This window comes from Bombus pyrosoma, linkage group LG16 (genome assembly GCF_014825855.1).
Source record: "Bombus pyrosoma isolate SC7728 linkage group LG16, ASM1482585v1, whole genome shotgun sequence".
NCBI lineage: Eukaryota > Metazoa > Arthropoda > Insecta > Hymenoptera > Apidae > Bombus > Bombus pyrosoma.
Genome location: NC_057785.1, coordinates 3,913,798 through 3,930,423, shown reverse-complemented (window position 1 = coordinate 3,930,423; position 16,626 = coordinate 3,913,798). Strand labels below are relative to the sequence as shown.

Sequence of the window (16,626 nt, the reverse complement as noted above, 5' to 3'; positions counted from 1 at the left end):
TCTATCACAAAATTCGAATTGACCCTCACCTAAAATCATCCCCAAGCGGCATCAACACCACGTTATGCGTGAACAGTGACCCGGTCCTAGAATACTGTTCCAGAAGTAGCTCAGCCATCTGTTTCACATTGTTAGGCGTAATCTCCACCGCCCTGACTGAATACTCAGTATACTCTCCACGAATTTTCCTAAAGTCGAAGTTCAGACACACATGAGGATGTGGACCACAGGAATGCTTGATGTTGTAGATATCGAACGGTTGATTATGAGTCAACATATCAGCCTTGCCGGTTTGATCCCAGGGCTGTATCCAGATGAAGTCACCGTACTGTTCCTTGGCGAACCACTGTTTCCACGCATAGTGTATTCTCTGGATGACTGTACCAGAAGCTCCAGAGGCTTTCAGGAAGTATGGTATAGTACCACCATGACCAAAAGGGTCCACAGACCAACCAGATTCTGGGATCACGTCCAGGTTCGTCTTCAGCCACTGGTGACCTGGAATCAAAAAGACATGAATCGGGTCAATTAAAAAACACCAGTCTGCAGGCTGTGAATAGGAAATGAAGAGCTTCAGTTTGCACAATAGTTAGCAACGTCGCGGAATAATCGGCTTTTCTGGTATGCCGAGTACTGGCAAGCCATCCGGCCGTTTAATGTCCTGGGAACGGTTAGGTGAATCTTTTGAGGCTTCTGCAGGTCTCATTAAGATAGACATAGATCTTGTACAAATCAAAAGGATCGATGCGAACAGCGTCGTTAAATTCGAAGAACGTCTTTTGAATGCCGTTCGTTCGTACCGCCGATCACGAGACACTTATCGCCGTGTAAATATCTCCGGGGCTCGTTTAAAAGCTCATGCTCCACGGGAGAACAGGAGCTTCTTCTTGAGCGCTTTCAGGCGAAACAAGTAGAATCCGCGCGGTATGATTCGATGCAAGTTCCTTATAAAAGCTTCCGCTTTCCATCTAAGATATATGTGTGTGTGTGCGTGTGCGTGTTTAGGTTTATCGATTATTCTCGAAACGGTTGGGTCCAGAAATTAATCTGTATCCTATCCACTAACGCATTTCCAGGATATCCCAGTCGATCAAATAAATCATCCATCAGAAGGATGGTTGCTTTTAGGGAACAGTGTGACTATTTGGGAAAAAAGAAGAACGAAATAGAAAAAGATGGTAACAGGTTTGGTTGGCCATTGTACCAGAGGTATTCAATAATTTAGACTCGATTTCTCACGGCGGAGACCCGTTTCGATACGTGGTCGTAGTGGACGGTGTAATCGCAGCCTATTTATCAGTTCTCACCCTCCTAACATTCCTCGCCGGCCAAACAACCCCCTTTGACCCTGTGCAACAGGGGGGAGTTAATCCACATCCGTTGCCACAGGATAGAGACTGCGTTTCGGTTTCTCGATCGACAATTTATGGTGTCATATGGTTCGCAGCGCCTCTAGCGTCGATTACAGCAACTATCTTTAGGTCTACGACTGCTTATCTACGTTTATTGACTCCATAAACTGCGTTTATGGCCGAGCCTCATTCTCGCTGATCGCCTGATAAAAATTAATTAGAAATTGTTTTATGGACGGAGTAAAGTTTCGTGATTAATTTCATAGGTCAGAAATTGTATTATATTTCACGGGGAAACGTGAGTTGATCGAGGAAAGAGACGATTTAGAAAAATGTATACATTGCAGATGGAGAGAAGGAACACGGTACAGTGTAGCAAGGTATTTCTTTATTTTATTCCGACGTCGCTTTGGTCTTTGTATTTTCGAAGGGAAAACGAATTCACACGGGCTTCTAGTTTCCCTCGATAAACGATCGTTGATCGAATCCAATGAAATGCTCGCGTACAATGGAATAGAATTCTCTGCGATGTGTGCGACTTCTGACGTGGAAAATGAACTACTAGCCAGAGCTTTTGCACTGTCGTGATAAACTGTCCTTTTTTTTTTTTTTTTTTTTTTGTCATAAAACGATACTTTGACTTTTCCAAGTTTATGTATGAAAATTACAGAATTCGTTTCACGTAAAAAGAAACCAGAAATGCGAAGTTGAATAAATTAAATTCGAAATACCGTTCCAAGAACAGTACGTAATTGAGTTAATACGGTTTTAGGAGAAAGAGGCAAACGGAGACAGGTCCAATTATCAGGCTAATGCAATCATCTGAAGCGTCGCTGAAATTCCTGCGAAACCAAATTCGTATTCAGGATTCTCCTATGCGCATGGACGAGCATCAGAACAGCCCAGCAACAACAACAACAACCAACAGATGCACTTGCTGTGCATGCAACGATGTGCAGCTAAGCGTGCGTGTTAACGCACGCTGTCGTGTGGATGCAGCCTGTTCTCTATGGGCTCTTCCTGGCCTAAGTACAACGCTCTTGCGGATTTAGGTTAGCTCATTAACGACCAACATTGCGCTCCAGCAATATCTCATCTGCGATCTTCCTTTTCACTCAATTTATATTTTCCAGTTCTGCTTTTTGACACTGCGATTGCGAAACGACTTGAAAATGGATTGGAAAACGAAGGGGCTCGTTGAGTTGAAATTCTCCAACCATCCGCTCAATATTTTTCCCAATTACTGCTACTACTAAATTACTAATTTCGTACTAATTCTACGAAACTCGAAGAGGTTACACGGATCCTACGAGGAGATAGAAATATCAGACATTGAAATAGCAACATCGTGGAGTCATTTTTTCAATGTTTCAAACATCAGCCACTAAGATAATAATTAGTCACGTAGACCCAGATGACAAAATGCTGAATTGAAAGAATTTTGTGGGAAGTGTTAATTCTGATTCTTTAACATTATAATGGTTGTTGGAAAGCTTCTGTCTAATAGCCACGTAGGACGATGATATGCCTGGCCATTAATTTGTACAAAGCTAGAAAGATCATAGACGAAATTAACACCATCACACGAACGCGTACTGATTTTCTAATTAGAGTGTAATACATTGCAGGAATTTCACAAACCATGCGACGACGACGTAACTTGGATTTCTCATAAAAACGTGGAGACAATACTTCCTGGCGTTTCAGCAAAGAAAAAGATTGAAACACCGGATTAATAGGAATAGAGAGAAATGGTAATCGAAAATGGTGGCTGCGGGGCTCGCTCTGCGCTATTCCCACGGAAACAATAGGCAGCCCGCGAGCGTCACGCGTGCAAATCCAAGTGCATTTCGTCGGGCGTGGAACAATTGGAAGACCGCTAATGAAAACGACCACCGACCGGATCAGATTTAATTTTATTAATAACCAATACCATCCACCAGGGCTAAGCTACCAATGAACGAAGAGCTACGATTCCTGGAGTGATCTTACGCGTTCGATTTACGGCATATAAATTCGTTGAGGCATGCCTTATCGTGTACCCCTTAGGGACTTCCGACTGGCTGACCCAAATGTTCCATCCGGATTGACCTAGTTTCTCCTCCGAACGTCCTCGAGGTATCTGTCTCGTTTATCTGCACGGAAGGCAACCTTCCGTTTCGCCGTTTCAGTTTTATCGTTGGAACGGCGAACATTCCACGAAAATGCGAATTGGGAAAATTTAACTTATTAACCAGGGAACACCAGTTAAGTGGAGCAACTAGCGTTTCTAACCACTTGGACATAATTTTTTATTCGAATCCGCTATATTTTAATCGATCGATTTAGCTCTGCTAACCTGTGCAGATAAATTCCACGACATTTATACTCGTTGCGGTGAAAGTCGACATTTTCGAGATTCTGCGACAGAAGACCAGCAACGTTATGTAAAATTAGTAAAAGTTTTCGTTCGTGGTTATTCGTTAACCGTAACAGATTGAACGAATCCCCCGCTCTCGACAGACAACACAGCTTGTTTGTTTCAATTATTGGAAGCTATGGATCGAAAGCAAGATATAAAGAAAAAAAAAATGATAAAGAAACACAGATCGCCATTCTAGCACTGTGTTTTATATTTTATGAACGAACGACATTCCAACAGCTTTCATAAACATTAATACTGGGAACAGAAGCAGTTAGTGTTTATATTTCATCTTGCTCCTGGCTTTCTCCACTTTGATGAAGGAACTTGATACGCCACTAGAAGCGAATTTATGTTGAGAAGAGTTTCAACCATTTTCTACCGAAATATTTTCACCAGAAGCATAAAATAGAGTCAAATGTGCGATAACTGAACAAGATTTATAACCAACCTTTTTCCTTTACATTCTACTGTACTCGAAAGTCTAGTATTCCATTTTATATTTCTTGTCGCCAATTGTTTATTATTCAATACAAAAATACGTTGTCGTAAATCTATTAAAATTTCAATGAGAAATTACCAATTGGTCGGTGCAAGCATTCTAACAATTTCTCAATTAAATAAGCGAAATAAAATAAAACGAGAGAGGCAAATAAATTCGACAGAGTCGTGGACCGTTTCGTAGGGGGTGGGCAGACGAGTTAAATGAATAATCGTGACGGTGGTTAAGCGTTCCTGGCTCGAAACTAATTCGAGTTTCCTAATGCCCGATGTCGCGAGGACGCCAGCAATTCCTGGGGCTAGGGCCGGTATTTTCGATTCAGACGCGCGCTACTCGAAATCGTTCGAGCGTGCTTAAACATTAACGTCCACTGGCGGATTGTTACCGGTCCGTTAGTCCGTACGATCCGCATTCACAGAGTCATCGGTGGCCGCCGGTCGTAGCGTCGAAATTGCGTCAATTATTCGAGGAAGCCGGCTTGGCCCGCAAATTGCGCGTTCCTCGCTGCTTCCACAGAGTTTTCAGTTTATTGCAGACGTTTCGAAGGAACGTCCCCGACCACAAATCCACGGAGATCGTAACAGGATTCGAAGAACGACGAGTTTCCCATTCAGCCATTAAAGCATGCAAATAAGAGGAGTCAGAAGATTGATGAAATTAATTAACGCGTTTCTTCAAGAAATTCGTTTTACCCGTGGATGGCATGTATCTCGTTGGAATTTGTTATATGTTAATTCGCTTACGTTTAACTTCGCCATTGGACGTGATATTTCAAACCAAATCTAATATCCAGACCACTGTGTTAGAGCTGCGTCTATCTCAACCGCGTTTATTGGAACGAGAATTCAGTTCACGCCTGATTAACCGAGCCCTTGTCGATTGAATTTGTTGAGAATTTTGCATCTTAATAGCCGAAATAATGGTATAGGAACACTAAAGCTACACTTTGAATTTATATTAGAATAATTATATATTCATTTGATAAGCGATTGCAAGGATATTCATCGATACACATTTGCACGCGTCTCAGCACTTTCTTCCATAGCCGACTGTTAACCGACTGAACAGTTTACCTTCATTTGTCATCGAGACACCGCACACACCCATACTTCCACATACTGATATTCACATACAAGTATTACTGCTACGCATCTAACCTAGTCTAGCACATAAATTTATACATATCTCAATAGAATTCATTGAACGTGAGCTTCTATTATGTGAAAACATTGTTATTAGATAGCTTAGATAGAAGAAAATTGATGAGCTTCTACTACAGGAACCGCAATTTTATGAACTGTCCCACTACGACCACTTACTTAACCTCATAGTTAGGCATAGTAAATTCAACCGTAATCCAATACTTATGTAGGCTAATATAAATTAATATTCATGTTAAATCATCTTAAATGAAATTTCATATGCAGAAGCGAAGCTATTTAGTACAATAAGCATCGAGGAAACGAGGCAAAAACTGAGACCCTGGCAGACCTGCTGAGGAGCCATTGGAAGGGAAAGTGTGCACAAGGAGGTTTGAAGAGCAGGGGAACGCAGGAGAACTCGGATGAAAGGGTGTGCCGTGGCCTAATGCGAGCGAACAAACCATTAAACTACACTCAGCCGGTACTCCACTGATTATAACCCATTAGACATGACATGTGTGCATTAAACGAGTTATCGCGCGCGTAGACTGTTCCCTGCTACACGATCGGAACCATCCTGTTGGCTGACATGGATGAACCTAACAATTCCAATGGGAAAGACGTTCTATCCAGTGATTTAAATTGGAACTGACTATACTATCGTGCAATAATAAATCTCTGCTTTTTTTTGACGATGTTTGAGGATGTTTGAGGATGTTTGAGCACGTAATTCGATCACCAATGGATCTACGAGTTCTTATTTTCTACGATTGTTATAGCTATGTCATAGGTAGACTGTTACAGCCATAGCAGAACATTGTGATGCTGCAAAATTGATTTTTAAATAGCAACGAGCAATGATTTCTGAAAAGCTCTTAATTCCTCTAGTTCCTAAGGTATGAATCATTGCTAAGGATAAATTTGCAGAGAAGTTTACAGAAAATATTTTTCAGAGTATTCAAATTTATAATCTGCCAATTCCTTGGGATCAAATGTCCAATCCTAATCATCAATGTTTGCATTAATTTTGGTAACATCTTTTGCCAATTTTCCTTTTTTCGCCAAGCTTTGGCAAAATTCAATATTCGTTGCTATAATTTTATATTTTGTCCTTAATAAAATCGATTACTTTTATGTACTAATTTTCATATATAAATATTGGGTTGGTCAAAATAAATGAGGATTAAAAAATTGTTAAATCAATTTTTAGGTTAGCCAGCTTGATTAGAAGGGGAGAATGATACGAGGGAAAAAGTTCGAGCGTCACGGAAGTTCAGTAAGGACAGGAGAAGGGCGAGTGACCGACGAACGAGTTGGAAAAAGTTAGGGGGATGAACCGAGTGCGCTTTCGGGGATAACGAATCGTCGTTCGAACGTTTCTGGAGCACGCTTGGGCTTTAATTCCAGGGAATTGCCAAGTTCATCCAGGCCAAGTATCGCTAAAGGGCAGGCTCCTCGTCGAAACTGCTTCTAGGTTTCCAATCGACGCCTTGATTTCCTCCGAAACGATCCGCACGTACGAAAGAAATTACCATAAAAAATTTTTCAATCGAATTAAACATTCTCTTCAAAAAATTTCAAGATGGGAATATTTCCAACAAGAAAAGAATTGGTCAAAGAGGTATAAATAATATATAAAATTTAGTTATCGTTGTATAACAATATCGATATCTTTTGGTTTGAAATTTATGAATTTCCTCTTTTTTTTGCAGTGTCTGTACTGTAATTTAAGCATAGGTAACAGATAAAAAATTGTTCGAACAATGTTTTTAACCAACCAAATACATAAAAGTGATAAAACACATATTATGATATAGAAAAGGGCAATGAAATATAAGTAAATGTGATTTCAAGCAAAGTGAGTCAGAGCTAAATCTATAGATGGTATGTTCGATATTACTGACAGGCCATCTAGGTATATTTCATTTTTCAGTGAACCTTTCAGCCGAGTACAATTCGTAAGATTAATGTTCTTTTCAATTTGAATATATTTTGCACGATGGAGAATCGCCCATTGCTGTTTTAATAATTCAGCCTTCACCTCCTAGGTTGGCTGACCTTAAAACGTCCAACGTTACTGGCAGCCGTCTGACGCGACACGTTCCGCGACTACTTGTACCGTTCGATAGAACGTCGACCTCTATCACTGACAGACTCGTCTAGTAGCGAGGCGTCGCATTAGTCAGCCAGAAGAGCTGCGAGCAAACGGAAGGATAATAAATACCGTGCGCCACTTGTTGCTGCTCTTATTTCAGTAGAATCAAAGATACCGCCAGCTTCTTCAGACTTTAGGAAATGCTATAGGAAGGTATACGTAGTCTTAGAAGAGAAATAAAGTACTTTCCCTTTTATAGGCAGTTTTGCCGAAGAATTTATTTATAGAGATCGACGATGACGATTTTTATATCAAATATAGTACCATTTTAGACATGTTAAATCAAATCTATCATTGTATTTTAGATTCGTAACATAACCTAAAAATAATATTTGGATGATATTTCACGATCAAAGTTATGAAATATAAAAATGATTCCAGATCAGATTTAATTAATAATTGACTCAGGTTTAACGTTTAATTCAGATCGAACTTAAGCTAGAACAAACATCTTGATCTCGTTCACGATCTTAACCAAATCAGATTCGAACCTAAATCTAACCTAAGCATAGTTCAAACTTAACCTAGGTTATATATATAGCATCCTGGTGTGCCTAAGATCATAATCCAAACTCAAATCCAAATCGATCTAAGCCAAACTCAACCTGGACATGGTATCATGCCTATGATCCATCTGAGTCTAATCTAACTTAACCTAGTTTTGTCTGGTCATGGCTAAAACCTTGTCCCAAACCTAACCTATAAATAATACTCGGTTTATACTCAACGGTTGAATGCAGCTAGTCTAGTAACGTATTTCTGTTTGACCTAGATTTGCAAAATTATTTCTGAAAATTTGAATCTTTTTGGATAATCTCGGTCTAGGGGAGGAAATTAGCTAGCGCAAGATGCGAATCTTCTGCGATGGAATCGATTACGTAGATAACGGGGCTCGTTAGCTGTTGCTAATTCTCAGGGACCGACCGAAACGAGCTCGGCGTTTCGGGACAGACCGGTAATGGACTCGTGCCGGTGCGCTTCCGGTTATTATCGGGCTTCCTGCGTGTTCGACGCCAGGATCGCGGTTATCTCGATTTCTGCAATTGCCGATACCTCTTCTCCATCCCTTATCTCCCGTTACTTTAGAGGATTCTGGATTTTAGTGCTCGCTTAATCCACCAACTCAGCTCTTCCATGTCGCTTTAATCTCAGCTGTTAACGTCCACCTTAGTACGCTTCGGTTCCTGTTCGAATAATTCTGTGAAATTCTTTTACCTTTATACTGTTCTTTCACGGCAAAAGCATATCGAGTTTCTTGTAATATTCTAATTATTACTAATATTTAATAACCTAATCCTATGCCTGTATCTGAAAGTAATAAATTATAGCTGATTCGAATCTAAAAGTTTCGGAACTATTTTTCAAAGTAAAAGCTTTGACCTGATTGGGATAAACTGCCGTCAGGGAATTGGTTATCTGAAACGGATAATTAATTTGCCGCTCAACGACGGCTATAGCTCGCGATTTCCTCTGCTAAACAATGGGGTGGTTTATTATCGTTGGCCGGCGCTATTGTCCCCTTACGTGGGCTTCGATAAATCAATCGTTCTATTGATCGAACAGGTGCGATCGGAATTAGACGCGTTCGTGATCGTAAATTACGCTTATCCGTTTACGATCCGTGACGCTTGGATTTGTCGTTGCGAGATGCATAATTTTGCCTATGTGCGCCACCTACCGTGAAAACCTAACCTCAAACCGATCATTTCTATCTCGATCCTCATTTCCAACAATTTCGTAGTCCTGAAATGACAATTCAAATACACCTAACCTACGAACCAACTTGATTCACCACCTAACCTCCCTTTACCTTCATTTAAGATGACCACAATAAACGTTTAAAGATTGGTACATGAAATAACCTAAAAATCGATCGTTTAACGACTTTTTCACGGATCCAAACGACACTACAGCATCGAAAACATTTTCTCGGTCAGCTTAAAAATATCGAGGATTGACTCACAAATGGGAAACTTTCTTCAAGCTGCAAAAAGGACTAAAATAAAGCATCAGTTATTTATTTCTGCCGATCAGTCAAGTTTCAAAGCGACCACGACAAACGTCAGGTTGTTTTTCGAGCAGAAACGGGAGACAAAGGAACGAGCGCATTTCGCGTGGCGTGGAACAAAGGAATCCACGCGACACTTTACTTGTCCCGGAAGAAAAGCTCGACGATTACTCCCGCGAAACGCAATTAAGTGGCGTCCTTGTTTTTTTTCAAATGTAATTCCGCCCCTACCTGGTGCCATTTACGTTCAAAAGTCGCGATTCGAGATGTTCAAAGAGGGCTAGTCGCTTGTTTCTGAGACGATACTTGGAGGGAAAGAGGGAAAACCTAATTACGAGACGCTTGGGGAGGTTTCGAAGCGATTGTAATAAGCCGTTCTCCTCGGTGGATGGTTAGGACGACACAAGTAATCTGATTAAAAGGGGTCCACGGGATCCGTTTGCAAAAGGCATGCTTTAGAAGCTGAGAGTGTATATTTGGATGAAGAAATAATTTAGACGCGCGCATGAGGTTGTAAAAACCAGCAGTCACAAAATGCTAAATCACACAGTTGCAAGTAATAACAGTAGTTTCATTAAAAAAATGCAGAACAAGTTTAAAAGGAAGGATCGATATTGAAAGTCTTCAAAAAGTTATCACTGATGGGTCTACAAGCTTCCTAATTTATGTTCAAACCTAATTCAACCTATACAAACTCAATATGAATTCGAAAAAGGATCCCAACTATGATCCATCACGTGGACCATCAAAAGAACCAATAAAAGAAGATCAGGAAGAAGAACATCCATCAGAACCTTTAAAAACTTAGTCTAATCGATCTCACGAACCCCCATTATTCATTCGAACCAAATCCAACCCCTCCAAACTTCGATTCCACATAAAATCAATTAAGGGGAAGATCTTATCGCATAGACCAGCAATGAAAATGAAGAAATCAGAGGCTCTGGACCATAAAAAAAATTACTCAGCTACACTGGACGAATTCTTTGCTTATCAAACCACATGTAACCTCTTCAAACTTCGATTCTCAACGAAATCGGCACAAAAAGGTTCTCAGAAGCGAGTTATCGCTGGAATCATAAAAAATAAAAGAAAAAAAGATCAATGGGGAAGAGAATCCAAAGGAAAGAGGATCGCAGAGAGATGCTCCGCGTATTCTGGTGGACTTAAATTACATCCTTTATACACGGGAGAAGCTTTCGTCGAGGATATTCACCCGGCAAGCCCGAAGTGGGTGGATCTCAGCCACGTAATATTGCCGCCAGGACTTTCCTTCGATTGCGCTTCCCTGTATTTCCAACGGTGGATTCCTGTGTTCTCTAGCAGCTAGAGAAGAGCAGAAATTCCATGCTGCGCGATAGCACGCGGCCATGAACGCTTTTCTCCCGCGATATTTACACTGGATCCACCGAGAGATACCGAGGTTTCCAAAGATCTCTCGATCCTTTATCGCTTGGCCGATTCCGCCGGTTTTCGACGGCTCGTCCCGCGAACAAATGGTTCGAGGACGTTTTCTGTTGGTAACTTCGACGTTGCCTGCGAGATGAAGTCAATTTGAGATCCGACGCTGTAATGTCTGTGAAGCTAATTCGGAGATACAGAAGCGAACAAAGTGAAATATGTAGCGTTGGTATCAGGTTGTCTGACTACCTCAGGGGAATGAGTTATTTCTTCCTCTACAACCACGATTTTTGCTGTTATCCTCTTTCTCTACTTGTAAAAGAAATGAGAGGAACTCTCGTTAACAGGAAATATGGTAATATAAAACGATGAAAAATAAATGGAATAAAATAAATAAATATCCAATAAATGAATGTAAAAGAAAAGTATGTGAATATATAAACGATAAAATCTATAAAATTATCTCGCAAGTCCTTTTTTGATTTCGCCCTTTTCTTTTCAGAATATTATTTTTCGTGATTCTCTTATTACAGATTGGCAACGAAGCCACATGATTTCCTTCATTCAAGGACATACTGGTTTGCATTCAGGTTTGCAATTTACACGGCAACTTGTGTAGCCGGTGCACACGTTCCATTGAAATAATACCGAGCAGGCTATATTAACTTCCAATTATTAGGCTTCTGAATATGTATGCGGTCGGTTCGCGCTTAGAACGTTAAATATCCAGGCCAGCCGCGGTCAATATGCGTGCTCGCGGGCATTACACGCCGATATATCGGCAAATATTCTGTATGTGAATATGCAACGTCGAAAACGCAACACGTTACCAACAAATCCTCCTATATTGCTATCAGTCGGAACAGACCCGAAGGATTTCCAAACCGACCCAAATCGATCAAGCGCAGAGAATCCCTTGCTGTAGAGAACAGAAATTGCGGTTTAAATATCCCGATAAATTTGGTCCGTTCAATTCTGACCAAAAAGCTCTAACTTTTTTGATCACCAAGTTGGCCATTTTTCTCTGGATACTTCGAAACTAGTTTATATCGTAATTTTATTTTAATCTCAAAATAAAGAAGAACGCGAAGAACGAAGATTCTTTGCATAGCCCTTTTAAAGGCTATTTTCATAATAGAAACTTTGAGACGAATTTAATAATTCATCAAACTTCTTCGCCACTTGTCGCCCATGACAATATAAATCCAATTCTGAGAGGAAGACAATAATGGTCTGGCTGATTTCGTATACAATATATTGGTCCTTGAAGAAGGATTCCAGGATCATCAGGAAGTTCCTGAGGATTTTCAAACGTCATAGCCTGGATCACGACCGCGCTTAATGATCACGAGACGGCGATAACACCGGGACGTATTTAAGGGAATGGTAATTATTATGGCGTGGCTAGTATCATGGAGGTCTCAACTGTAATAAGAGGAATTCTAGGGTACGATAAAATTCTGGCATTAAACCAGCCAGATTCCTTTTTCTTCTGCAATCAGAGGGCGTTAAGAACGCTGCAGGCAATTCTTGCAAAGACCCTCGTCATCTTCATCACCTCTAAGAAGTCGAGATTAAGTAAAAATTCTTTCGAATAAAGGAAACGTGGGTTATTGCGTTCCACGTTATACCCAATTTCCATTTCCTCTAATTTTATACCGTTTTATACTGGTCCTGAATATGCTGATCTATTCAGAAGCGATAAAAATTCAAGATGGCCGCACTCACCCTCGATCAGCTGATCCAACATGGCGTAGATGTGCGACGTTGCTTCGTCGGTCATCACCCAGCCCCCTGTGGTCATCTCCAGCCTGCCATCTTTCACTAACCTTTTCACGACCATCTTCTTGGTGGGATGGGCACTGTAAATGAACAAGAAAGCCAAAGATTTTAGCTGAATATGTATTTCTAGCTTCCTAACCTGAAAATTTTCAAACGTAGATCGATTACAATTTGTGGATGATATTTATGTTGTTCGTGAGTTGAAATCGATGGTTCAAACTCGACTAACGTCAGCATTCATGATCGATCGGCAGAAGTATTGCGTACCGGGCTTAATACTCCCGTGAGAGCTCAGCTCCCTCGTTAGAACGTTTATGTCTGCCATAAAACCGCCACAAATCTCGCATTGCTTCTGCAAAATCTTCCGCAGCTTTTCTCTCGTTTTAGGTTAAGGTCATGAAGTCTACACGATGATCAGATCCAACTAAATTTCACGATCCACCCCATCCTCAACTTCGAAAATTTGCACGTCGAGAATATTGCTACTTTCGTATCTCCGATGCAGTCAGCACTTTTGCGCTTTAGTACATTTCGACTCTGATAACATATACGAATCTCTATGCATAGTTTCAAGTTTATCTAGATTTTACAATAGTTTGCGAGTGGTTATCAATCACTTTTCAGGTTATACTGCCAGACGTTAAATTAGTTTCGAAGGAAGCGAGTGTTTCTAGGATTGTAGAACTGCAAAGACATTCCTGGAAGTATAATTCACTATCTAAGGAGGTTAAGCATGAATGCCTTACAATGTGCAGCTGATATACAGGTCAAGTAATTGTAAGTTACATCGCAGATAAAGGGGGAGGGGTGTAACGTGTTACGCCGCAACTTGTAATTTCGCACGATACAATCCGTGATACAAATCATATTTATAGCCGGGGCGCATTCCAGTGGGTCTGGGATTTACGTGATCCCACGCAGGCCGCAATGGCCGCCTCCTTGCGGTTCACGTCGGTCCGTAAACCACCAACAAATTCCGTTCCACTACCATTTCCGCTCTTCGATAACCCAAATGCCGAGGAAGTCGTCAATTTGCGCCAAGACGTCTTTAGGTTTTCCGGTTAACACTTCGTACACGGATTGATCCTCGGCGAAGCAGAGAATCTAGAAGTACCTTTAAAAGTATCACGGACCTTCCCTATGTAGAATACTACGAAGCTTTCAGTCAGAGAGACTCACTAGTGAAGAGAAACATGCATTCCAAGTTCAAATCCCATTGGTTGCATTTCCATCTTCCAGTGAGTATACTACGTACTTTCAACTTCCATTTTCACATACATTGATCAAATACTTTGACCACTTTTCAGTACTTTTCAGTGGTTGTAAAATTCTTTCACCTGTAGAGTGCACTAGGGATACAGTAAAAAGGAAAGGTGAAAATAATTTTTCGCCTGGTGAAAATCGATTCGAGTCCATGGGTATTCGAAACCAGAGTCAGCCCGGAGACAGTCAAACACGTTTTGACCTATCCCAACCAATTACCCTCGGTGCTTCGCCCTTTCCTCCCTTTTCTCCTACTACTCAGACTTACTAATTATACGAAATCTCCTTCAGAACTTCGCATTAAGCTGAAATTCACGCTGGCTCACGAGGAAACAAGAACTCCTCTGCTGCGACGACCCAACAATTCCTGCTACACAGTATAGTACAAAAGAGGCTCGTTCTCAGTCGTGGCGTTGCAGGTTGTTAAGGAAGGAGGTGGTTTTCGATCCGCCGGATATTACCTAAACCCGAAGCACCATGACGCTGCCGTTCCTCGTTCTAATGGGCCATTTTATGACAGCCTCGTTTCAGGAAGAAGCTCACGACACGCGAACACACGGTCGCCGAGCTAAGTCCACGGAAATCTATTCCCCTTTCCACGTGATCCTCTTACGGAACGATAGCCGGGGATCGGTATCGAGGCGATTTCCGTTTTCCTGGATCGCTATCCACACGATTTCCGTTTCCCTGAATCGGAAATGATCCCTTGTCCCAGCCGGTGCTGGACAGAATTCGATCCACCGTCAATTTCATAAAGAAGTCCTTCTATAGCAGTGGTAGGTGGGGATCTCATCTCATTGTCCTTTCGCGATTCCCTTTTATGCTCGCGATACTTCCTCATCTTTATCCCTGGATTCTCTTTCGATCGTTAAAAAAAAGAGAAAAAAAAAGAGAAGCACAGGAAGATTCTAGCGGATATCCCATCCATCGTAAGGGGATGCTTTAACTGCTCTTTCGAGCTAGGCCATCTCAGCCGCCATCGACCGCCCCTAATGGCGCCCTTTACGACTGTCGTCTTCGCGAGCCACGTACAACGCCAGCTCCTAACGTGGGCATAAAAAACGATGTTACCGATGAGCATTGTGGCCGGGGCAATCGAACGACTAGAGACAAGAACGATACTGCAGAAAATAAGCCCGTTTTTATTGCATCTGCTGACAATTTTGGTGCGTTCATACTGTTTTTGATGGATGGCATGTAGATTGTTATTGTGGAATATTTTTGTATACGCGTTTGTACTCGAATTATGGTAAATAAACTGTGGCAAATCCTGCTGAGTGAGACATGTGGCGAGAATTGCCGAAGATGTTGAAAAGTGACGACTGTCGTCGATCAGAGGAAAAGCTACCCTTCGTCTACAGCATCTCACTATACTCTCTTTTCCCGTGTATGTGATTTTTATCATTTGTATTCATGTATTCTACTCTATCCCAATCCCCTCTATCACGTGTTCCCATATTACTCACCTTTCCCACCAAAGTGACAAAAAGGACACTTCGCTCCAGATGAAAGTCATGTTGGGCCATTGCTGAAGCTTCGAGACCATGTTGTTCAAGATGCTCCTGGTGGAGCTGTGGAAGTACTGCTCGAACGTTTTCAGCCATCCTGGATCTGTATGACTGTGGGGCACCAGGATCACCTGAAACGACAAAAAGTACACTCTTACTATCTGTCCGTAAATCTTCATAGCTCAAAAAGAAGTTCCCACAGCAATTCTAACTTTCATTTGAACGCGAAACGTCAGAAGGTTTGCAATTTCATGGAGTTTGAATTCGTTTATCGGCTAAAACTCAGCTGAATCCTGGCTAACAGATCGCATTTACAAGTGTAGACAGAAACGATCAGTTTTTAGGTTATGTAACTGCAACAAGAGTCACGATACTAGCCTCTCCATTGTCGCAATTAAATGTATCGGTATATTTGCTGAAAATATTATATATTAGATATGTATATATATATTCCAATCAAAATGAGTCGGACCGTTCTGATCCATGGCAGGACTTAACGAATTTCTAACTGAAATAACCAGATAGTGGTTCTCAACCGGTCGTGATCGACGAGTTCGATGCAGAAATTCGTTAATTAGGCCGTTCCAGGCTCGCCACGATAACGACATTATTTCGTAATTGATACACCGCTGGGTCGAGCCTGTAATGCGGCCGCACGCCAGCCAGCATCGCTCGTAAAACAATTTGCAGGACTCATTACGATTTACCATTGGCTCATTCAGCCGTAAGCCTGGCTGGCTTGATTGTTGTTCATTGTCGACCACGTGGAACGGGGAAATTTCAAGAAAAATTGCCATTCCTCCGGTCTACGTACACGGATAATTCAATCTCCCTAGGGGAAGCTACATTCTGGGGGATCGCACGAGCGACACCTAGGTTAACCTAACTTTTTCGTAACTAATACGGCGATTAACGCGGCGACTTTGTTGGTTGCAGCGTGGAGCATGCAGATTTCAGTGGAGATTCGAAATTGCATTTGAAATTCGTCGAAGTCAATTTGATTTTCGGCCGGGCCGAAAGTTCGCGTTAATGAAAATTCATACCGGTCGGCACCGACGCTTCAATTTTTCCCGTCATTCTACTCTACCCATCGGCTTTCACAGCCTCTCTTT

The 16,626-nt window shown here is 41.5% G+C and overlaps 1 protein-coding gene and 1 long non-coding RNA gene across 9 annotated transcripts in view; one reads left to right on the top strand and one right to left on the bottom strand.

Moving 5' to 3' along the window:
* Positions 1-16,626, bottom strand: part of LOC122576376 (alpha-mannosidase 2) — a 174,661-nt gene that overhangs the window by 5,009 nt on the left and 153,026 nt on the right. For all 8 annotated transcript variants that reach the window (XM_043746566.1, XM_043746569.1, XM_043746570.1 and 5 more), the window contains 3 exons: positions 15,473-15,645; positions 12,690-12,823; positions 30-498 (listed from right to left, as the gene is read on the bottom strand). In XM_043746566.1, coding sequence (XP_043602501.1) covers positions 30-498; positions 12,690-12,823; positions 15,473-15,645 — 776 coding nt within the window. The remainder of the gene's footprint in view (positions 1-29; positions 499-12,689; positions 12,824-15,472; positions 15,646-16,626) is intronic.
* On the top strand, positions 2,145-7,265 carry LOC122576383. The gene is made up of 5 exons (XR_006319749.1): positions 2,145-2,404; positions 2,486-6,293; positions 6,351-6,427; positions 6,608-7,018; positions 7,110-7,265. It is a non-coding gene; the product is annotated as an uncharacterized LOC122576383 (long non-coding RNA).